The sequence below is a fragment of the Chiloscyllium punctatum genome, chromosome 10, assembly GCF_047496795.1.
Source record: "Chiloscyllium punctatum isolate Juve2018m chromosome 10, sChiPun1.3, whole genome shotgun sequence".
In the NCBI taxonomy this organism is placed as follows: domain Eukaryota; kingdom Metazoa; phylum Chordata; class Chondrichthyes; order Orectolobiformes; family Hemiscylliidae; genus Chiloscyllium; species Chiloscyllium punctatum.
In genome coordinates this window covers 38,407,803-38,433,150 of record NC_092748.1, presented here as the reverse complement: position 1 = coordinate 38,433,150, position 25,348 = coordinate 38,407,803, and the positions used below count along the sequence as shown (strand labels likewise).

General features: G+C 40.3%; 1 protein-coding gene across 1 annotated transcript in view; it reads right to left on the bottom strand.

Moving 5' to 3' along the window:
• The window catches only part of LOC140482054 (serine/threonine-protein kinase 17B-like), a 31,680-nt gene extending 8,473 nt beyond the window's left edge, over positions 1-23,207 (bottom strand). Inside the window, exons 1-6 of the mRNA XM_072578958.1 lie at positions 22,927-23,207; positions 14,568-14,780; positions 13,425-13,569; positions 10,327-10,453; positions 8,108-8,156; positions 397-576 (exon numbers count right to left, since the gene is read on the bottom strand). Of these exons, the coding sequence (XP_072435059.1) occupies positions 397-576; positions 8,108-8,156; positions 10,327-10,453; positions 13,425-13,569; positions 14,568-14,780; positions 22,927-23,057 (845 nt within the window). The 5' untranslated portion in view covers positions 23,058-23,207. The remainder of the gene's footprint in view (positions 1-396; positions 577-8,107; positions 8,157-10,326; positions 10,454-13,424; positions 13,570-14,567; positions 14,781-22,926) is intronic.
• Between the last annotated feature and the right edge of the window lie 2,141 nt (positions 23,208-25,348).

Here is a 25,348-nt window from a genome sequence, read left to right as displayed (position 1 = left end):
TTTCACGTAGAGAGTGGTGCATGAATGGAATGAGCTGGCAGAGGAATTGGTGGAGATGGAGGGATATGGGCCAAATGCAGGTAAATAAGACCAGGTCAGATTTGGACATCTGGTCAGTATGGACAAGATGGATCAAAGGATTTGTTTCCATGCTGTATGACCGACTCCATAATACTCCACATTTTCTTCAAGATTCACTTCACTAAGGTCAATTTTTTAAATTAAGAGAAGTCAAATTGCAGCTTTGCTTTGGGTGATAAGTTACCAAAACATGGAAGCTATCAAAAATACTAAGAACTTTTAAAAACTTAATTTTTTGCAGAATCTGTGCACCATTTTTTAGATGTTTTGTGGGTACATAACTTTATTCCAAGCCCCCCCCCGATATGTACTCACTCAGGTTTTTTGACCAGAAGCTGTTGAATAAATTCAATAGCAGTTTTTGAAACTCCTTCAAACGTTTCTTCTGAATAATCAACATTAACTTGCGAGATATTGAGAAAAGTCTCTTGCTTATCTTCGCCCTGAAATGGAGACTTTCCTGTCAGCAACATGTATACCAATACTCCAATGCTCCTGTGGACAAGATAAAAACAAATCTGTAAAGCAGAATCTATAATTTCTTGTCAACTTTAATAACAAGAATCCCCATTACATGCATTATGTATTGACAACATTTAAGATGGTATGATGAACAGTGGTTGATATGAATTTCTAAAATTTTAGATGTGCAATTATGAAAATGTCAAGGTGACAAGACTGTATTCTGTCCAAATAACCCCAGGCTAAAATAGCTTAAAGCAAGAATGTGCCAGCCCCTACTTCAAATTAATCTCTTTTCTTATGCCAGATACTGCAAGAACAGATCTTAAGGTAGAAATTGTGAAGTTGATCAGGATTGAGATAAAAAAAAGACAGTTCCAAACCAGCTCCACAAAAACCTTTCCATGCTCTGTAACATGTGCTTTTAACACATTCTGAAGTGGGTCAGTCAGTTTAGGTGAACAGATTTTCAGCTTTGCCCAGTAAGTTTACTAATTAACCTGAAGATTCAAGTAACAAATCAATAGCTCCTCATAAACCTTGGGAGATCATCAATCACTGGTGACAAACTTGAATTTAGAGAGAACACTCATCTGGAAAGGTTATAACTGTTTTGCAAGAATCAATACAGGAATTGCTGGTCTATATTATAGAAAGAAGAAATACAATCATCTAAGTGCATTCAGGGTTATTGAAATTGAAGAACCTGAATGAAGGAGAGAGAGTTGAGGTGCTCTTCATCCATAAAAGATCCATATGGTTAATGTCTCAAATAGCCTCTCACTATGAAATTTGGGAACTTAGATTCTAAAGTAGTGCTGCAACAATTTTTTTCCTAAAATAAGGAGTCAGAAATTCAATTGGAACATTGAAGTGAAGATAACATTGCCAATAAATCATGTGATAAATTAACTTGATTGAGTTTTTTTGAAAGTGACAAAGAAGATTTATGAAGGAAGAGAGTAGATCTTGTCTATAGGAACTTCAGCGGGGAAAAAAAGAAGAGATCAACATTAACATTAAAAAAAAGAGGTCCACTCAAATGTCTGATAGCAGCAGGGAGGAAGTTGATCTTGAACCGGTTTGTACATGTACACAAACTTTTATGTTCTCTTCCACCAGGCTCCTTCCACCTGTTATGTTGATTGCTTTCCCGATGCATCGGGAAATATAGGTGAGGTCAATGGATGGGAGTTTGGTTTGCATGGCGGACTGGGCCATGTACACAATTCTCTGTAGTTTATTTTTGTTTTGGGAACTAAGGTTGCCATACCAATAAAGCATCTATAAAAAATTGAGAGAGACTTAAATGGACATGCCAAGTTTCCTTAGCTTACTAAGGAAGTAGCGACATTCTTGATGCCTTCTACTCTGTTTCCTGAAGTCAATAATCAGCTCTTACATTTTGAAGTTGATCGAGATTGTTGTCTTTAAGCACCATCTCCTTCCTATACTCTGTCTATTAGTTCTTTGAGATCCAACCTACAACAACATCAGCAGCAAACTTGGAAATGGAGTTGCTGTGGAATTTAGCCACACAGTTGTGCATGTGTAAAGGAGTATAGTAGGGGGTTAAGTATGTCGCCTTGCAGGGCACCAGTGTTGAAGATTATCATGGAGGTGGCGTTGTCGTCGATCCCTAAGGGCTGCGGTTTGTCAGTCAGGAAGTCGAGAATCCAGTTACAGAGTGCAGACAAGTTTGTTTGGAATTATGGTGCCAAGGTGGAACTGTAGCCAATATGAGAGAGTTTGATGTAGATAACCTTGTTGCCCAGATGTTCCAGGGATGAGCACAGGGTCAAGGAGATGGTGTCTGCTGTGGACTGGTTGAGTGAGTAGGCAAATTGCAAAGCAATCTGGCAGGTTCAAAATTGATGTGAGCCATGACCAACCTCTCTAAGCATTTCACAATTATGGAGGTCAGCACCACCAGTTGGTAGTGAGCATGCTGCATGATTTTTCTTTGGCATTGGGATAGTGGTCTTCTTGTAGCAGGTAGGAATTTCAGATCATAGAAAGGAGAGGTTGAAGACGTTTGCGAATACTCCTTTCAGCTAATTTGCACAGGATCAGAGTGCAGGCCAGGGACTCCAACTGGGCTGCTCGCTTTCTGTGGGTTCACCCTTAAGTTTGCAAATGACACCAAAATTGGTGGGATGGTGGACTACGTGTTTATCACTGAGCACAATGGAACATGGAACATAGAACATAGAACACAGAAAAATACAGCGCAGTACAGGCCCTTCAGCCCTCGATGTTGCGCCGACCGAAGCCTACCTAACCTACACTAGCCCAATAACCTCCATATGCTTATCCAATGCCCGCTTGAATGACCATAAAGAGGGAGAGTCCACCACTGATACTGGCAGGGCATTCCATGAACTCTCAACCCGCTGAATAAAGAATCTACCCCTAACATCTGTCCTATATCAACCTCCCCTTAATTTAAAGCTGTGTCCCCTAGTAACAGCTGACTCCAAAAGGTTCTCACTATCAACCCTATCCAAACCCCTAATCATCTTGTACACCTCTATCAAATCTCCCCTAAACCTTCTTTTCTCCAATGAGAACAGCCCCAAGTGCCTCAGCCTTTCCTCATACGATCTTCCTACCATGCCAGGCAACATCCTGGTAAACCACCTCCGCACCCGTTCCAGTGCCTCCACATCCTTCCTATAGTATGGCGACCAAAACTGTACACAATACTCCAGATAAGGCCGCACCAGAGTCTTATACAACTGCAACATGACCTCAGGACTCCGGAACTCAATTCCTCTACCAATAAAGCCCAGTACGCCATATGCCTTCTTCACATCACTATTTACCTGGGTGGCAACTTTCAGAGATCTGTGTACATGGACACCAAGATCCCTCTGCTCATCCACACTACCAAGTAGCCTACCATTAGCCCAGTAATCCATCTTGTTACTCCTACCAAAGTGAATCACTTCACACTTAGCTACATTGAACTCCATTTGCCACCTTTCTGCCCAGCTCTGCAACTTATCTATATAACCTTGATCAGAAAAATTTAGATAAATATGAAGTGCTGCTATTTTGAAGTGCAAATTAAGAAAGGACTTATACACTTAAGGGTAATGTTCTGGGGAGTGTTGCCGAACAAAGAGACCCAAGGGCGCAAGTTCCTTGAAGGTGGAGGTGCAGGTTGACAGGGTGGCGAAGACAGCATTTGGCACACTGTCCTTTATTGGTCAGAACACTGAATATAGGAGTTGGAATGTCATGTTGCAGTTGTACAGGATGTTAGTGAAGCCACTTTTAGGATACTGTGTTCAATTCTGATCTCCTTGCTTTAAGAAAGATGTTGTTAAACTTGAAATGGTGCAGAAAATATTTACAAGGATGTTGCTGGGATTGGAGGGTTTAAGTTATAGGGAGAGGCTGGAGCTGTTTTTCCTGGGGCATCAGAGGCTGAGGGGTGACCTTATAGAGGGATATGGAGAGGGTGAATAGCCATGGTCTTTTTCCCAAGGCAGGGTAGCCCAAAACTAGATAGCATAGATTTATGGAAGAGCAGAGGGACTTAAAAGAGACCAGAGGGGCAACGTTTTTATGAAGAGACACGTTTTTATGTGCACATGGAATGAGCTGCCAGAGGAAGGGGAGGTGGGTACAATTACATCATTTAAAAAGCGTCTGGATAAGCACATGAATAGGAAGGGTTGAAAAGGCATATGGGTCAACTGCTGGCAAATGGAATGAGATCAGTGTAGGACATCTGGTCGACAGAGACAAGGTGGACCAAAGTCTGTTTTAGTGCTGTAACTAAAAGACTCTAAAATGATTCAAGCTACCTGATGGAACTAGTACTTAAATATTTACCAGGATAACTTTTTATCACCTACAGAATGGGAGCTTAGAGGCCAGAAGCAGGATTCAGTTCAGGAAAAAAAAAAGAGTTCATCCATTCCCGCAAAACAACAGTTTAAGTCATGGCAGTCGCCATGATTAATTTTGGAAAAAAAAAGTCTGAAGATGGTTTGGCAGCCTTTAATTTTTATTCTTAGAATACAGTGAGAAAATCAGTTATCCTGGGTGGTGTGTACCTTAGGAGAAGTAGTAGCAGCAGACAGAATCACATCTGGTAAATGGTCAAGTTCCTGAAAGGCTTGCAATATTAATGAAATAAAATAAAGCAGAGTTAGGAGTGCAACTACACTGGTTTGAGAGTCTGCAAAAAGGCTATGGAAAGGGATTGAATTTCTTTTTGCTCTTCATGATGAGATCTATCCAAACTATTTTTTATATATTTTCATATAGTTGTTTATGATATAACGCATTTCTTCAATGGAATCGGCTTTAACAGTTGAACAATTAAGACCATTATTTGTAGAATACAAACTTTCCTTGCCTGTATTGGCTATAACACTATCCCAGCCTCAATCATTTAAATTGTGTGGCTATTGTGCCATTTTCTTATGAGATTGCACGAGAACAGAACTATCGTGTTACATCAGAATTGACTATATGGTTTTGATTCATATTCTGGGTACAATAAACTGACGCTCTTACTCAAAAATAGATTGACAACCTGGTTAGATATGTTTAGTAACTTAACACCACTAAGGAAACTGTAAGAGAAAAAATAAAATTAAAATCATTTGATTCTGGAAGAGTTCTAAAGTTTCCAAAAACTGCCACAGTAATATAATTTAAAACGGGAAGGAGCTAACCAAAAAATAACTATTGGCCAGTTAGCTTAATGCGCTTCATTGGGAAAATATACACTTCAGTGTCTATTACAATGTGAAGCGTTTAGAAATACATGATATAAATCATGCAGAATCAGCATCACTTCATGACAGGGAAATCATGCCTAACAAGTTTACTAAAAGTCTGAGATAACAAGCAGGGTAGTTAAAGGGGAAGTAGTAGAGGTAATGTATTTGGGTTTTCAGAAGATATCACACCATAAACGTTACCTAAGAGGAAGGCCCATGATGTTGGATGTAGCATATTAGCATGGAGAGATTTGGCTAATTAATAGAACACTGTCAGGAGAAAGAGGGCATTTTCAGGATCGCAATCTGCAACTAGTGGAATGCCACAGGGATCAGTGCCAGGGCAACAATTAATTTTGATTAATGACTTTATGAATGTGAACGTACTATAGCCAACTTTGCAGATAACAAAGATAGGTTAGAAGGCAAGTAGTGATGTTGAAACAAAGGAGGAGTATACAGACTGGTTACGCAAATGGGTAAAAACTCAGCAGATGGAATATAAATGTGGGAAAGGAGGAGGTTGTGCACTTTGACAGGATGAATACAGAAGTTGAATATTATTTAAAATGGAGAAAGACTGCAGAATGTTTCAGAAGAGGGATTTGGAAGTCCCTCTCCACGAATCAGAAAAAACTAGTAAAGTTTAACAGGTAATAGGGAAGCAAAATGGAATATTGGTCTTTATTTCAAGGTGAATAAAGTATAGAAATAGGGAGGTTTTGCACAAACTATACAACATACTAGTTAGATCACAACCTTGTACCCCTTATCTAAACAAATACTGGCATTATAGGCAACCCAAAAGGTTGCTCACTAGACTAATACTAGATATGGAGGGACTATGTTATGAGCAGAGATGGAGTAGGTTGGACATATACTTGTTAGAATTTAGAAGAATGAGATGATACCTTATTGAAACATACATGATTCTTAGGGGACTTGACAGCGTAGATGCAGAAAGGTGGTTTCCTGTTGAAGAGTCTAGGATTATAGGACAAGTCTCAGAATAAAGTATTGCACATTGAAGACAAATGAGGGTTTTCTACTGAGGGTAATTTCTACAGTGGAATTTTTTACTGCAGAGGGCTGATATACTTAACAGCCTTATTCAAGACAGAGCCAAATATATTTTTAAAATCAGTAAGGGAATCTAGAGTTAGAGAGAAATTGCAGGGAAATGGAATTGATGATTAGAACGGTCATGATCTCTCTGAATGGTAGATCAGACTGAATGGCCTACTCCTGCTATGTCTTATGGTCTTTTTATGATCATTACTGCCTGCTAATGGTTAATTAACACTGATTTCTAACAGTGTTTATTGCCCTTCCTTGGCTGTCCTTCAGATGGTCGTGAGCTGCCTAATTGACCCATCGAGTACATGTGCTCTAGCTACATCCGCAGTGCTGATGGAGATGCGATTCCAGGACATCAACCCAATGACACCAAAGGGACAACAATATATTTCTAAGTTAGGATTGAGTGTGATTTGGAGGGGAACTTGTAGATGGTGGTATTCCTGTCTAAGGAACCTTGGTAATATGCTACAGTGCATTCTTGTAGATGGTATACACTGCTCCTATTGAGCCTCGATGGAGGGAGTGGATGTGGTGCCAATCAAGCAAACTTTGTCCCGGATGCTGTAAAGTTGGAATGCTGTTGGAGTTACACTGATCATCCAGGCAAACAGACAATATTCCATCATACTCCTGACTTGCCTTGTAGATGATTAGACTGTTAAAGTTTAATACACCAAAAGATATTTTACTGGAAAGACTGTCAAGACATTCACACTTGGAGGCAATTGCAATAGCATCCATATTTGGGAGCTAGTACTCTAACTACTAAAGTCCCAGAAAAAAAAGGACCTGAAAATGTCAGTTTATAAGCATTTATGCTTTAAACTGCCTGTTTACTACCAATATAAAAACTTTTTAAAGCAACATTTCCAGCTAATGACAAATTCAATTTATATTGTACGAAGATGGGTATAGTCCTTGGGAAGAAATTAGATCATATTGTATTATATTATTACTTTATTGATTATTTTCTTAAAAACATTTCACTGAACTTCAAGGACTGGGGAGTAAATTTTAAAAAAAACTTCAAAGACTACAGTTTACCAAGCAGCAAGTAGTACCTGATGTTTGAATAAGAAAAGGTCTTCTATGACCATTTGAAGAAATACTGGAAAATTCATTAAGCTTACCGTCGAGGGACAATCCTGAGAAATCCCACTATGAGTGCTATTCAATAGTCAACAAGAAGTTATGTTAGGAAAGCGAAAAATTGAAGTATAGCCTTGGGCCCTGAGAATTACTTTGGAATGGCTCGTGGAGAACTGAATACTTACTTAAGGGACAGTGTAAAGCATATCTGTGAAGTGGATTTTTCTATTGTGTTAAAAATGAAACAAACATTCAGTTCTACTCCTTAAAAACTAAAGATGCACACAAAAATATTGCTTAGTCAATACTGCTTTCAGTTTGTACCAACAGTTTAAACGCAAAATATGGCTTGCATTTTGTTAGCTACGAAACGAAAAGCCTCCTTTTTAAAAAAAAAGTACTAACTCTATGGAGATGGCAACAGAGAAACAAATGTTCGAGCTACAGAGCAATGCCAGTAGCAGTAATATGCGACAAAGATAACCAATTTCAGGTGAATCTGCACTGGAATGAAAGTGTGTGGATGTTGCAGTATTCATTTCCTCCCATTTACTGGCCTGCAGATTCACTCACCACAAAACTTTACTCGCTTTGTTGGAACCACTCTGAAGGGCTGAAAGAAATACTACTATTATCAAAAAATAGTAACGTACCACATGTCTGTTTCTGTTGAAATTGGGTCATAGTTCAAGATTTCAGGAGCTGCAAAAAGAAAAACTACATTAAGTTGAAATATTCTTAAGATTAACTTTTATGAAGTGCAAATTATGTTTAATGTACAACTAAAAAAGCTTGAGTAATGAGAAAAAGTAGATAAAAAGGAGAATCTGTGGATGAGGTGCCTTTTGGAAATCCAAATGTATTCAGTAAGGGCTCAATAAAAAGATTCTACAAGGGCTCACAGGTTGGGGTTATACATTAGCATGGACAGCACAATTATTAATGGATGGAAAGCAGAGAGTAGGAATAAATGAGACTTGTTAAAAATTGGTAGGTTATAAACAGTGGGGCACCACAACGATCAGTGAAAGGACTTCAGCTACGTGCTATCAAAATCAACTTGGATGATTAAATTTGGTCTTTATTCAGTGATAACGCAAAGCTAAATTCAAAGTTTGGGAAAAGATTTGTAGCTCGGATACTCGTTGTTGTGGTTCTGTTCGCCGAGGTGGGAATTTGTGTTGCAAACGTTTTGTCCCCTGTCTAGGTGACATCTTCAGTGCTTGGGAGCCTCCTGTGAAGCGCTTCTGTGATGTTTCCTCCGACATTTGTAGTGGCTTGTCTCTGCCGCTTCCGGTTGTCAGTTCCAGCTTTCCGCTGCAGTGGCCGGTATATTGGGTCCAGGTCGATGTGTTTGTTGATAGCACTCACCCACAGATTCTATCAACAAACACATCGACCTGGACCCAATATACCGGCCACTGCAGCGGAAAGCTGGAACTGACAACCGGAAGCGGCAGAGACAAGCCACTACAAATGTCGGAGGAAACATCACAGAAGCGCTTCACAGGAGGCTCCCAAGCACTGAAGATGTCACCTAGACAGGGGACAAAACGTTTGCAACACAAATTCTCAGCTAGGCGAGCAAAGCTAAATTGGACAGTAAGCCTGGGGATAGATGTGGAAGAATATAAACTGCTTAAATCAAAGTGATAGGTGGAGCATAATATAGAAAAATGAGAGAATTCCCATTGTAAGTATTAATTAAATGATAACCAAATGTTTGTATTCAGATAGATTTTGGTGCCTTCAAACAAAAATATGAATGACAATGGCTACAGCAAACAACTAGGAAGGCAAATAGTATGGTTGATAAGTCTTTATTATGAATGGAGCTGGAGTTTGTATTCTTCGTACCAATGGGAACAATTTCTCTTGATCAAATCTTTCTCGACCCCTGATTGAGTATATCAACTAAAAAAAAATCTTCTCTACTGAGAGAAAACCCAGCATAATGAATCTTCAAACTGAATGTCATCCCTAGAACTATTTTTGTATTTTTTTTCTGCATCCTGTCTGAAACTTTCATATCCTAAGTGTGATGCAAGAACTGGACACGACTCCAATGTAGGGAAAAACTGTGTTCTTTAAAATGTGTTCATAGTTTCCTTATTTTTGTATTTCATAACTGTTTATAAAATTCAAGATTCAGTATGCCTACTTAATTACTTTCTCAACCTAAGCTACCAACCATCTCTTCATATACGCTCCCACGTCCTATTTCAAATTACACCCCTTGATATTTTCCTGCCTCATTCTTCCTTCCAAAAGTGCATCCTATTAAATTTTTACCTGCCAGATAGATACCTATTCCACCATGTCCATGTCCTCTTAAACATTTGTACAGGTTAGGAGTAGGCCAATTTTGTCACGAAGTCTATCACTCTCTACTTTGAGATTGTTACCTGTCAACATAGAAAAGGGGAAGGAAGCCAGAGCTCCTTAAGTAAAAAGAGTATTAGGTTCAAAAGCTGATAAAAGAGATGTCTTTTAAAAGACAGTCATAAGGCAGAGGAATGCAGTGTGTAGCAAAGTATAGGAATTTGAGGAAGGCAACACAAAAAAAGGCTCAATATTCTGGCCATCACAAACTGAACCACCATGTTTCATTACATATCAAAAGGAGGATTCTTGGATCCCAGCAAGGAGACCCCACCTTCAGAAAAAATAAATTTTACAAAACAATCATTCAACAAATAATGCCCATGCAACACAACAAATAATCCAAAGTTAAGTACTACCCTGCAAGTTATACCACAGCACAAAACTGGTTGCTTGCACTATCTTGAAGTGTAGTTCACCACTGAGCACACAAGTAGTACATTTTAAACAAATTCTATAAACATCCTTTCAAGAGAAAAACGAGTCTTACCAATGTACTCAGGAGTTCCAGTGATTTCTCTTAATTCACCAACATTGTCAACTCTCCTGGACAAGCCAAAATCAACAATCTTTATATCACCCAATGGGGATGAGCTGGTTAATAAAATATTCTGTGGCTAAAAGGAAAATCATGATAATAAATGCAAAAAATTAGCTAAAATGTGAACAAAAGTAGTGCTAAAAAATGTCAATTTATTATGGACTTGTATGTATACCAGCCTACTTTAAAGATATTTAGCCACTATACAAATTGTTTTTCAAGCAATAAATTTGTAGAATGTTGGGTAATTTCCTCAAGAATAGATTTAGGAGTCATAGCATCACTAGGCCACATTCAAATGATGTCAATAACTAAAGAGTTTCCATGGCTTGAAAAGTAATTTGCACAATCTATGGGAATTGGTTAAGAATAGAAACCTGTTTAAAAGGCAAAAGTAAAGAACCTACGCTGTAGAAAAAAAAAGTGAAAAGAATTTGGCAGGTTGTTATACATTTTAAGAAGAATCAAAAAAGGTGTTAATTTGCATAGATGAAATCTGCAAAAACCAAAATATTCCACACAAGTATTCCTAACTTTTAAATTTTCTCCCCTTTCCAGAATACAGCATTTAGACTGGTCTTCAGAAAATGGTGTTTGAATTCATGTTATTGTGCTAAACTTCAAAACTTTGCATAAGTAACTGGATGTGTAATGTCAACTTTGCTTTCTCTCCACAAATGCTACCAGACCTGTCGAGTTTCTCCAACAACTCCTGTTTTTGTTCAGGACAGGATCAGGGGGACTGCGGATGCACAATAGACACAAAAGGAGGTGGTGTTCATGCACTAAAATTGTTTACCTCAATGTTGAGCCCTGAAGGCTGGAAGGTACCTTGGTGAAAGATGACCTCTCTCATCAGCACCACCTCACAATGTCATACAGCTGCACTGCCCCAAGCCTCTACTTTGTTCTCCAGTTCATTTGATGTTCTAAAAAGAAAACTCTCTTCCATTCAGACATAAGGCATGGAAATGGACCCCTCGGCCCGACTAGTACTTGTCAACCATAATCCCAAACTAAACTAGTTAACTTGGCACATATCCCCCCCATGACCTCTTCTTTATGTCCCTGTCCAAATGTTTTTAATGTAACTGTTTCGGCATTCACCACTTCATCTGGCAGTTCATTCCACTCACAAACCACTAAAAAAAAATTGCCCCTCATATCTTCTAAATCTTTCTCCTCTCACCTTGTAAATATACCCCCTAGTTTTGAACTCCCCGTCTTGGGAAAGACTCTTGCTATTCACATTTTCTGCGCCTCATGTGGAATTGGAAACATTTATCAATTTCACCTCCAACATCCTCTCAAACTCCTCCCTTGACATCTGTTTCTATTTCTGAGGATGCCACCTTCCTTAGGGGTGCCTCAAATGTCCACCTTTTTCCTCAACCAAAGATGCCCACTGTTATGGACAGGCTCCTTAGCTGCATCTGACCCACGCTCACACTTCCTTCTTCACCCCTTTTCTGCCCTCCCACAACAACCAGCCTCTAGATGAAAAGGATCGAAAGGTGCTATCTGTCAGCTCCAGCGAGATGTCATGACCAGACATATTCTACTCTTCTGTCAGCTTTCCACAGGGACCGTTCCCCTCTTGGACGTTTTTATTTCTTCCTCCATTCCCAACAATACCTCACACCCCAACAGCACCTGCCTAGGCAATCACAGGTGTAACACCTGCTAGTTTACCTCCTTCCTATCTTCGACACCAGAAATAACTTTCAGGTGAAGCAGTAATTTACTTATACTTCATTCAATTTAATCTATTGTATTTACTGTTCATAATGCAGTCTCCTCTACACTGGGGAGATAAAACACATCCTATGTTTTCTGCAAAGCAGTCACACACACTGTCAGTACAAATGAACCTGACCTTTCATTTGCCTGCCACTTCAACATACCATCTTGCTCTCAGGCCAAGGTTTTTGTTGCAGGCCTACTGCAGTGGTTCAGAGAGGTGCAGCGCAAGCTTGAAGCATCTTATTTTAAACTTGGGGACCCCACAGTCTCTAAGACACACCAATGCATTCAACTTGTTTAGAACCAATATTATTCTTGCATGTTTTTTTAACCCACCCCCCACACCCTATTGTGGTGAGGCTGTGCTGTGTCATTCTAATTCACAGCTCTTATTCAACTGCTCTTCCATCCTGGCCAACAATCAAAAATTCCCATGACTGCCTACCCCTTTTATATCTTTCTATCTCCTACTCGCTCTCAGCTCCATCTCCACCCACCTGCTCACCTTCACTTTGCTCCCCTTCAAAACCTCGTTGTCAGCTTGCAAAAGTCATGTTTATGAAATCAGTTCTGAAGAGTGACTGGACTTGAAACATTAACTTTCTCCCCACAGGTGCTGCCTGATCTGCTGAGTTTCACCAGCAATTCTTGCTTTTGTTGTGGAAGATAAGGTGTTGCCCCTCCAGGAGTTGAGCCTTACTGCATACTGCAGCAGGCCTGAGACAGAAATGTTGACATAGGAACAAGGTGATGTGTTAAAGTGCAGGCAACTGGAAGCTCGGGGTCATTTTTACAAACAGTGCATAGGGGTCCAGCAAAGGAGGTCACACAGTCTATGACTTGTCTCCCCAGAGAGGTTGCACGGTGTGCAGTGAATATAATAGTGAAGTGCAGGCAAGTTGCTGCTTCACTGGAAATTGTGTGGGGAATCTTGGATGGCAAGGAGGGAGGAGATTAACAGGCAAGTGTTGCATCTATGATTGCATGGGCAGGTGCCATGGACTGGGGTGAAGTGCAGGAGGAATGGTCCAGGGTGCCCTGGAAGGAACAAGTCCTGCAGAACACTGACAAGGGAGGGAAGGGAATGAGTCTAGTGATGGAATAGATAAAGGACAGGGATTTCTAAGAATATATTTTTTATATATTTTGTTAAAATACAGAAATAAACAGAATTACTTACCAGTCTTCAAGAGTCTAAAATATTCAGAATGTTTTAAACCAAGCTATTACTTTGAAACAGACTTGTCAACAGCTCACTTGTGAAGCATTTTCTCAAAATAAGGTCTTACTTAAAAAAAACCTACCTTTAAATCTAGGTGTACAATATTGTTTTGGTGTAGGAAAACTACTCCTTCAAGAGTCTGTCGAAGAAGTCTGATTACATCCCTTTCGGAGAGCGCTTCATCTCGATCAGCTACACACAGATTAAAGACTTCTCCCCCAGCAGCACTGGAAAGGAACATTTAAGTATGAAAAACAATATTGGTTCTAATTCTTATCTTCCCCTGGCATTTTCTATTAACTGTTTAAAATTTATGCCGTCTGGTGATTAATCTGCTAATAGTAACAGTTTGTCCTCATTCATTCTATCAAAATACTCAACTTTGATTTCATTGCAATAATATACTCTGATTTAAACAAAGTAAAGATCCCCAGCTTTTTTAGTCTGTACACATAACTAGAGCTCTAGATTCTTGGCACTGTTCTGGTAGATCTCCTAAGTATGTTTCCAGAAGCCCTCATCCAGAACTTTCTAGCCAAGATCTAACTAGCAATTCACAAAGGTTCAGTATAAATTCCTTGCTTTTATACTATATGACTATATTTACAAAACTAAAGATTCCATGCATACGTTTATTTAATTTGTCCAGCCACCTTCAAGTTAATGGTACTTGAAGTAAACTCCCAAGTCTGTTCCTCAATATATAATTGATATTGCATAATTTGTCTATTTTGCCTCACCTACATTGTTCTTTCCAAAATGCATCACTTCATTCTTCTCTGCAATATATGCCTGCTCTTTTCAGATGTCTGATAGTACAGTGAGAAGGATAATATCTTTTCAAGCTTTGTCACCTCTGAAGTTTGAAAAGAGGTCCCCTCCACACAAGACATTGATGTATATCAAAAAGAGCAATGGCCTTAATACCTACCTCCAGTGAGGCATTACTATGCCTCCATCCAGCCTAAAAAACAATGGCCACTTTTAGCGTCACAGTCAACTTTGTATCCAGACAGGCGTTGTGGCTTTACTCCCATGGGCTTCAAATTTTGCTAATGTCGAGTGAAACTTTATCAATCATTTTTCAAAAAAAAAATCAATGAGCAATTAGCTTCAATTATGCTCTGAAAGCAGCCCAAGATTGAGATAAAAAGGATAAAAATTGTTCAAAAATTTACTTGGAAAAATACAACTGGGTGCATTTCAGCAAGAAGAGAATACTTACTATTCTAAGACAAGGATAATTTCATGTGTAGTTTCATACACCTCATGCAGGTCCACCACACGTGGATTCGACTTTGCCATTTCAAGTACAGCAATTTCATGTACGATATCAGCTTTACAATCCAGACCTCGACGCCTCTTCTTCATGAACTTAGCTGCATATTCTTTCCCGGTAGCCATTTCTATACATTTTTTAACAACAGCAAACTTGCCTCTGCAATGGGATGAAAGGATTAACAATAGAATAAATCTTAATCCTGCAATGTATCTTTGATATTGAGCTTTAAATTTCCCATTTTTGAAATAGACATCCCTAGTAATTAAAACTTGCTGTGGTGTACACAGTTGGAACAAAACCATAACTGGACTACTCCCGGAAAAAAACCTACTGTTGATGGTCAGCATACATTTTGGGATTATAGTAGCTTCACAGGCTAGAAGATCAGCTAATTGGCAATCTCAAAATAGGGTTCAAGTCACTTGGGTCACCCTGCAAACTTCTTTGTAAAATAAATCAGGTGCAAACCCATCTGATCAGATCATTTTGTGCTGTATATTGCACAAACTCATGAAAAGACCCAGGCTCTCAGTCCAGAAAAGTGCTCAGACTACCACTAATTACCCTGGAAGGGTAAGGTATCTCAAAGTTTGAGCTACAGGTGAAGCTAAAAATGTTTCAACAGGATTACAACTACAACTACATCAAGAGTGGTGCTCACCACACACAGGATGCGGTCATCAAGCCAAAAAAGATGTTCTATTTATCACCCAAATGAGTAATAAAGTACATGAAGCTCAGCACCAATGTAATGCCAGGTATGTAAGCCATGTATCCTACTGACTGGTGGATTGTATCAAACTACGTATCCTTTTGGCTGTTTGCAACAAGGCATAGACCATCCCCAATATGCTCATGTTTGGGAACTTTCAACAATGTACAACATTAAATGCAATTTAGCAATTGGACAACATTTGCTATGGAATTTTGACTGAAAAATTACACAAAATTTGAGATTTTCAGTCGAGTTCACAGCGTGGCATACTTGTGTATATTGGAAGCTGTATATGTCAAATGTACAGAGCCCTGTTCTTTGCAGATAAAAAAAATGTACACGCCCTGCACTAATTTTAACTCAACAAAATAAACCATTGGCTAATTTCTTAAAGGCATGCCCTAACCAGAATCAAGCAGTTGAATTTAAGATGTAAACAAATACTGCCAGATAACTGTCGATCATTAATTGAGGCATTTTCATGGTAGCACCTCTACCAGAATTCACTTGGCAATCAGCCTTCTCTCAGTAGAAATTTTGGTTTACCTCTTGAATCTATGATTCTAATTGTCCTTACATGTGCAAGATGAAACACTTCGACAAAAGTGTATTCTTCTCCTGTAATACTGAGGTTAAAACGATCAACTATTTGAAAACCAGAACTGTTTCATTATAAATCACAGGACAGATTCTATGCTAATAGAAAACTATTAAACGATCGCAAACTTGAGCTGATGAATCAAATTATTTCATAAAAAGTAATGAAAAGAGGACTATCAATTGTCTTCTGGATCTCCACCAGGCTGCCAGATGAAGCTACTTAATTTCAAAATTATTCTTAGGAGTGAGGAATATCGAAATTTTGATCTTCCATTGTTCTTACCTTGTGTTGAAAACTAAAACGTTGCAGAAAGGAGAACCAAATCAAACATCAGTCTTATCATCCAACTGCAAATTAGGACACTTCAACACAATTTTACTATAGTCCTATTTTTTGCTAAAAAATAAATCAATAATTCAAAATTTAAAAAAGGCAATTGTTGCAAATTAATGTTCAAATTAAATTAAAGAATTCAATATCTGAAATGATTGCACTAGTTTGAAACAATGCTGAAAAAAAGGCATGCTCAATCTTGCACCCTTTAGGAACAAAGCCAACAATACCAAATTGTTACACTTGGGGTTTTGCAAGTGAGAGTTGGCAAGAAAGGCAGTGAATATCAGCATTCTGCCCAAAGCTAACTTGCTTAATATCAAGGTGCTTATCACTCAAAGCCAGCTAGGAGATTCCATACCTGATGTCAGACTCCAAAAAGAAATTGCTTTGCTCAGAACTGAATCACGACAGGAAACCAGTCAGAGAAAGCAATTTGGAATGTCTTTGAAGCATATTTGAAGATGTCCAACTCCCTAAAGACTCAAGGGAGTCTGTGATTTCTGACCAATCAAGATAGCCACTGTCAGGAATGCACAGGTCAAAGCATAGAGGAAATGCGTGAACCTTCAAAACAACAAATCTAACCCCTCAAGCACTACCTGCTTTCATGTGACAGACTAGCCAGAGTCTAAGCTCAGAGAGAAAGTCTCCAACATTCCACAATTCTTGTTATAGAGTGGGGAAAAAGGGGGTTTAAGGTAATGATTTACAGCACAAGAAAGCTTGTGGTTGAAAAATGTGGTGCTGGAAAAACACAACAGGCCAGGCAGCATCCTGAAGAAGGGCTTATGCCTGAAATGTCGATTCTCCTGCTCCTCAGATGCTGCCTGGCCTGCTGTGTTTTTCCAGCACCACATTTTTGAACTCCGATCTCCAGCATCTGCAGTCCTCACTTTCTCCCATAAGAAAGCTTGTGGTTATTTTAGCATTTAAAGATTTATCGATTAATGAGCTGTTTTTGGCAGTCGAGAAAAGGATATATTAGTGCATTGTCTAGCCATTCCCAGTTGTATATGACTAAACTTGGTGTTCATGTGTTAAATCTACATCTTTGGACCCAAGGATCAGAACTGAGGGTCGGAGTACCAGAGAAAGATAGCAATTGTTTTAATGGGGACTAGGATAAAGATAGCGGCCGGCACAGTGGCACAGTGGTTAGCATTGTTGCCTCACAGTGCCAGAGACCGGGGTTCAATTCCCACCTCAGGTGACTGTGTGGAGTTTGCACATTCTCAGAGTGTCTGCGCGGGTTTCCTCTGGGTGCTCCGGTTTCCTCCCACAATCCAAAGATATGCAGGTTAGGTGAATTGGCCATGCTAAATTGCCCGTAGTGTTAGGTGAAGGGGTAAACGTAGGGGAATGGGTTGCGCTTTGGCGGGTCGGTGTGGACTTGTTGGACCGAAGGGCCTATTTCCACACTAAGTAATTTATGTAGTCTAAAGGTGACGTGTGAAGTGTTTTTGTAAAAAAAATGTCAAAAGCTAAACTCTTGCTGAATATTCGGCAAAAGCGAGAACTGCAGATGCTGGAGATGAGAGTAGAGTATGTGGTGCTGGAAAAGCACAGCAGGTCAGGCAGCATCTGAGGAGCAGGACAATTGATGTTTCGGGCAAAAGCCCTTCATCAGGAATTTGTGAATACCGTATAGCAGTACCATAGCGAATGGATAACACAGACAGTGTCAACAGCTTTTTTGTTAAACTTCAACTTGAAGCCAAATTTTTGTTAGTTGAGTTGAGGGAAATGTAACCTAGATCATTCCAAAACAAGATGCAACAGCAGAATGAAAAGAGCTTACCAAAAATATATTTGAAAATTCAATTGTGCAGGACTTTCACATGCATCCCAAGCTTTTTGCCACAAAACTACAATTCTCATTACCCTCCAATGGTTCTCCACTACAGCAAGATCATGATTTACATCCCAATTTAATTAACCCGTTCTACATTGCATTTCAACTGGCAAAATAGCTCTACTCAAATTTTATGAACCTGACCTTGACCACGTAGATAAAAGTATTTGAGAAGTATTTTAACATCTCATGCTTACATTGCATCCCCCAGCATTCTGTAACCATAAGTTCAAGCCCTGTACTCTAGTAACAGCCATTACTTTGAAATTATCCAATTCTACTGTAGCAAAGCTATTTCAAGAAGGAGATGAAGTCACTGTAGCTGATGTGATTCAATCTGAAATACGAAAGCATGATAACCACATGGCCACTTCCCAGAATACAAGTTCTCAAATGACAAATGTGGAAACTGAACAGTTCTGCATTTAAGTTCACAATTTCAGATTTGCACATGGCAATTTACATTTTCTTATAGTCAAAGTAGAAGATGTATAGAAGTAAAAATCAAAATCATTGGAGGCAATGTTGTAGAAACAATAGGAAGAAATTCAGTGCTTTGATTTAGGACAAGATTTAAGAATTGAGGTAGGTCAATTGACTGTTCAAAACTGCCAAACAAGATGTGGCTAATCTTCTACCACAACTCTACTTAGACAATTCCTACAATCTTAATTCCTTTTCTAATCAAAACTTTATTATGTTCAAGTAACAGGCCAGTGACCTTTGATATTCACAACTTTCTTGCCTCTTTAAATGACATCCATGTTCTATTTACAAAATTACATGAAGTAATGAAGTTCAGATGAACTTCAAGAAATATGCAACACATCTATTTTGGGATCTGTATCAGCCCACTTCTGCTGGGTAGGTCTATTTAAATTGGCCTAATACTTAAATTTAAAGAAAGTAGAAATAATCCTCTGATCTTCTTTTGAAATAGTGCCAAAGACTAATATACTCATCTAAGAGGACAGATATGTCCTTCCAAAACACAGCAGTTATCAGTATCACACTGCACTGTCAAAGAGAATTCAAGTATGGGTGGCACAGTGGCTAGCACTGCTGCTTGACAGCACCAGGGATCCAGGTTTGATTCCTGCCTCGGGATGCTGTTATGTGCGGAGTTTGCACATTCTCCCTGCGTCTGAGAGAATTTCCTCCAGGTGTTCTGGTTTCCTCCCACAATACAAAGATGTGCAGGTCAAGTGAATTAGCTGTGCTAAATGCCTGTAGCATTAGGTGCAATAGTCAGGGGTAAATATAGGGTAGAGAATTGGGTCTGTGCATCTTACTCTTTGGAAGGTTGGTGTGGACTTGTTGAGCCGAAGGGCTTGTTTCCATTCTGTAGGGAATCTAATCTAAAAATAAAGTTTCTCAGGTGGTTTTTAGACCTACAGATTTCTGATTCACAAGTCTTAGCTACAAACTAAACTATAGATAACAGTAAATAAATGGGCTGCATGAGAAATAAATAAGGTTACCTTGTAAGATAACAAATTATCAAATTTTAAAATTTTCACCCGACATCCTTGCTTTTTCTCATTAGCTATAGATACCACAAGGATCTTTAGATTTATTCTTGTTTTTGATCTACGTGCTATAAGACCATAAGTGGTAGGAGTGTAAGTAAGGCCATTCAGCCCATCGAGTCCACTCCGCCATTCAATCACGGCTGATGGGTATTTTAGCACCACTTACTTGCACTCTCCCCATATCCCTCAATTCCTTGAGAGATTAAGAATTTGTCAATCTCTGTCTTAAAGACATTTAATGTCCTGGCCTCCACTGCGTTCAGTGACGTGAATTCCACAGGCCCACCACTCTCTAGCCGAAGAAATGTCTCATTTCCGTTCTAAATTGAACCCCTCCAATTCTAAGGCTGTGCCCACGAGTCCTAGTAGCCCCGCCTGACAGAAACAATTTCCCAGCATCCACCCTTTCTAAGCCATGCACTATCTTGTAAGTTTCTATTAGATCTCCCCTTAACCTTCTAAACTCTGATGAATACAATCCCAGGATTCTCAGCCGTTCATCGTATGTTAGGCATACCATTCCAGGGATCATCCACGTGAATCTCCGCTGAACATGCTCCAGTGCCAGTATGTCCTTCTAAATGGGGCCTAACCAGAGCTTTATAGAGTCTCAGTAGCAAATCACTGCTTTTACATTCCAACCCTCTTGAGATAAATGACAACATTACATTTGCTTTCTTAACCACGGACTCCATCAGCAAATCAACCTTTAGAGAATCCTGTAAGAGCACTCCTAGATCCTTTTTTGTACTTTGGCTTAATGAATTTTCTCACAGTTTATAAAATAGTCCATGCCTGTGTTGTTTTTATTCCCCCAAAGTGCATTTGCTCACATTGAATTTCATCAGCCATCTATTGGACCACTCTCCTAAACTGTCTCAATCTTTCTGTAGCCTCCCCAGAACTACCTGCCTGTCCACCTAACTTCGTATCATTGGCGAACTTCACCAGAACGCCCCCAGTCTCTTCATCCAGATAAATTATAGTGAACAGCTGCAGCCCCAACACCGAATCCTGCAGGACACCACTTGTCACCAGCTGCCATTCCAAAAAAGAACCTTTTATCCCAACTCTCTGCCTTCTGTCAGACAGCCAATCCTCAATCCATGCCAGTAGCTCACCTCGAACACCAAGGGCCTTCACCTTACTCAGCAGCCTCCCATGAGGCACCTTATCAAAGGCCTTTTGGAAGTCTAGGTAGATAACATCCACTGGGTTTCCCTGGTCTAACCTACTTGTTATCTCTTCAAAAGAATTCCAACAAGTTTGTCAGGCACAACCTCTTCTTACAAAATCCATGATGGTTTGTTCTAATTCGACCGTGCACTTCCAAGAATTTGGAAATCTCATCCTTAATGATGGATTCTAGAACTTTACCTACAACCGAGATTAGGCTAATCGGCCTATAATTTTCCATCTTTTGCCTTGATCCTTTCTTAAGCAAGGGGGTTACAACAATGATTTTCTAATCATTTGGGACCTTCCCTGATTCCAGTGATTTTTGAAAGATTACAACGAAAGCATCTGCTATTTCTTCAGCCATCTCCCTCAAAACTCTAGGATGTAGCCCATCCAAGCCAGGAGATTTATCAAATTTTAGACCTTTTAGCTTTTCAAGTACTTTCTCCTTTGTAATGGCCACCATACTCACCTCTGCCCCTTGACTCTCCTTAATTGTTGGGATATTACTCATGTCTTCCACTGTGAAGACTGACACAAAATATTTAAGTTCTTCAGCTATTTCCCTATCTCCCATCAATAGCCTTCCTGCATCAATTTGTCTCTCGTTTGTTTCGTATGTATTGAAAAACTTACCATCATTTCTAATATTACTGGCTAGCTTACCTACATATTTGATCCTCTCCTTCCTTATTTCTCTTTGTTATCCTGTTTGTTTCTGTAGTCTTCCCAATCTGATTTCCCAGTGCTCTTGGCCACTTCATAGGCTCTTTTTCTGTGATACATTTCCTGAGTTCCTTCGTCAGCTGTGGTTGTCTAATTGCCTCCCCCCACTTGGATGTTTAACTGCCAGTCCTGAAACCCCTTCAACATCTCTGGGATGCCTACCACATCATAATCATTTACAATGATTTGTGCTGTCAATTCATTTACTTTGTTACAAATGCTTCAAGCATTCAGGTAATGAACCTTAATGTTAGTTTTGTTATATTCTTTATCTGCATCTATGACTTGACAGAGTTGCACAGAGATTAATCTTAACTGGTAAGCTACTAAGAACCAGCTCTGCATCGCCACTACCTCTTCAAATCACAGTACTGGTGCTAAAATTAGCTAAAATTCAATGTCCAACACAGAGCAGAAACTTCTTCAAATTTGACATTAAGATGAAGCCATTGTCATCAATGCCCTCTCTAAACACCATAGTTCCAGAATCCACCTCTTACCATCACCAGCTAGAGACCAAACTGGTCTAGTTGCAACTTTGGTGCCATAACAGATATTAATAGGAGCTTCCAATTAAATACACGTAGCATCTGTCCCACCTCTAACATGCTCAGCTTTGCCTCTTCGATGCTTAGTTGCTCTTAAAATCACCTTTGATTACCTCCAAGCTTGACTACTCCAACATACTTCTGACCAGTTATTTTACCAAATTCTACCCTCCATTTAACCAAGATTACCTAAATTCTGTCTTCCAAGCCCTCATTTAAGTCTCATACACCTCGATCAACGTTTATTGACTTACTCCGGCTTCCAGTCAAGCAAGGTTTTGGTTTTAAAGATCTCATCCTGCTTTCAGATCTCTCTTTGGCCTGTCAGTCTATCTCGAGAATCGCCTTGACGTCCACAAGTGACATATCTACAATACTCGAATTTCAGCTTGCCACTTTCACTAATTTCAATTCAATTCTGGATGCTGTACCTTCAGGTGCTTTGGCCCTAACCTCTACCCTCAAGTTTATTGATCGCATTTTCCACCTTCAAAACATTCTACTACAAAAAAAAGTTAACATATTCGACCAAGTTTATACTCGTGTGCCCTGGATCAGTGCCACGTTATAAAGTCCGGCGCACCAGCCCGAAACATTTTAACACATCAAAGACGTTCTATAAAAGTAGATAATTCAGTGAAAAAGAACTGACTGCAGACAAAATAAATGCACACGTCACGAAAGCTGAACTTCAACCTAAACTTCAATCTTTCCGAGTTACCCGCACAAAAAAAAAGTTAAGGAACTGCACGAGAAGATTCGCCAACTCAAGAGTTCGTTAGTCCAAGTGTTTTTTAAAAACACTGCGCTCACCTGCCCAGTTCCTTCGGTGTCACCGTGTAGTTGCTGTAGAAAGAGTCTGTCTTGAAAGCGGTCTGGATGTGTGTGAACAGGACGGGCCGCTTGTCCCTGTCCGCCATCCTCCGGCAACGGCTCTCGCACATCCCTACCTCTCCCTTCCCCGACCAACTCACTGCTGAACGGGACGGACACCAGCTCCTTCGAACCGGCAACAAGGACACGCGAGCGCACGACACCGGGCAACGTCTCCGAAGCTGCCCCTATCAAGTCTGGAGATGGTTCGCCGTCCACTGGTTCCTAACGACTTCCCGTTCCCACCGAAGTGTTCAGCGGCTCGCGCCCATTGATTGGCGCAGGGCCGCGTGGGTGCGTGCTCGGCTCCGACGGAGAGGTGGGGCTGCGCCTGCGCACCCCTTGGCGAGCGGGGTGGAGCCGAGGCGGGGACGCGTTCGACTTGGAGCGCGGGGAGTGGTGGGTGGGTGAGTGAGTTCGCTCGTGCGCTCTCCACGCGGGGCGCGCTCAACTACCAGGGAGCATGCGCGTCTTTCTGGCGAGTCCTTTTTGTTCTGGATTTTTAAAACTGACCCAACCCAACAGGCAGCCAATGAACGGATGGAGAACGTCACTGGATTTAAAAATAGCTCCGTGTGAACGGCCGCCTGTGGGAAAAGAACTTGTAGTTTGTAATCTGCACAAATTCAAAATTGCAAATGGTTAGGATTGCTGGCGTTCGCAACTTCTTACGACTTACTTAACACTAAGATAAGGGTATGGTCAATCGGCTTTTAGTATTTTAAAGACTGCACACTACAATCCATCCTCAGCAATTCAGATGCAAAGAGGCTGATCTGTTGATTCGATTCCAGAAAACGACCTCAGATCATAGAGTGATACTGGGCAAAAGTTTCTAAGAGCTGGGTTTTCCTAATTCAAAATCAGTCCTTGATTATACTAAACCCAAAAGCAAACTAATATTTTTCAATGTTTTCTCTCTTTCATAGTCCCCCCATTTTAAACTTCCATAAATTCTCCAGGGGTCTATGCAGTCAACTGCTGTCTTGACAGATCCTGGTTTAAAGTCGTGGTTCTGAAAGAATGATTCAGTTAAGTTTTAAACACCTTCACAAAAATAGACCACAGCCTCAGGTTTAAAATCCAAATTCTAAAGCAAATGATAATGTAATATACAAATTACAGACGTTTCATACCAGATAGAAATACACGCTGTCAACAAGGAAATTGGGTTTTGGGCTGACAGAGCCTATCAGGTAGTCCCAGCAAGGCAGAGAGATGATGGCCGGCTGTTTCATTACCACAAGGGTGGGAAACAAGGGAGCTGTATAAGAATGAGCAATCTGTGCAGAATACCAAGCAAGTGCAGACCACCCAGAACCACTTATCTGCCTATGCTAATTTATATATGAGTTGGAGATGCCCATGTTGGTCTGGGGTAGACAAAGTTAAAAATCACACAACACCCAGGTTATAGTCCAACAGGTGTATTTGGAAGCAGTAGCTTTCGAAGCACTGCTTCTTCATCAGGTGATTGTGGAGCAGAACAGTAAGACACAGAATTTATAGCAACAGGATTGCAGTGTCATTGGAATGTAATAATAAATGCCTGCAACACATTATCGATGAGGATGAGTATCTCGCCAAGACCTTCCCCATGTTCCCACCTCTTGCCTTTAAACAACCACCAAACCTCAAACAGATCATTGTTCACAGCAAAGTGCCCGGCCTTCAGGACAACAGCATACAAACCTGTCATGCCAGACGCTGCAAGATGTGTCAAGAGTGTCAACACAGATACCACCATTACACGTGGAGACATCACCCACTGTGTAAGCAGCTAACATTGTCTCTCTCATATGCTGCAGGCAAGGATGTCCTGAGGCATGGAACAGAGGCAATGGATGAATGGACACTGCACAGCAATCACCAGCCAGGGGTGTTCCCTCCTAGTTAGGGAACACTTCAGTGGTCTGGAACATTCGACCTCTGACCTTTAGGTGACTATCCTCCAAGGCTCACTTCGGGACAGGTAACAACGCAAAGTGGCTGAGCAGCAGCTGATAGCCAAGTTCAGTCCCCATGGGGATGGCCTCAACCGGGACCTTGGGTTCATGTCACACTTCAGGTGACCCCACTACACTATACACTCTCACATACCCATACACTCACGCAGACCCTTTCTCATACACAAGCTCTCTCTCATATGCTCACACATACTCCCCCCCAACACTTACACCCACACACACATCCTCTCATAGACTTATACTCCATTACACTCACATACATAGACACAGTCTGTCACAGCCACACACACACACACACACCCATATGCACACACATTCAATCTCCCCTGCACGTGCACACATCTAAGTTTATGAGGTGAACTTATACTTGTAAAATTACATTTTATTGCTTAAAA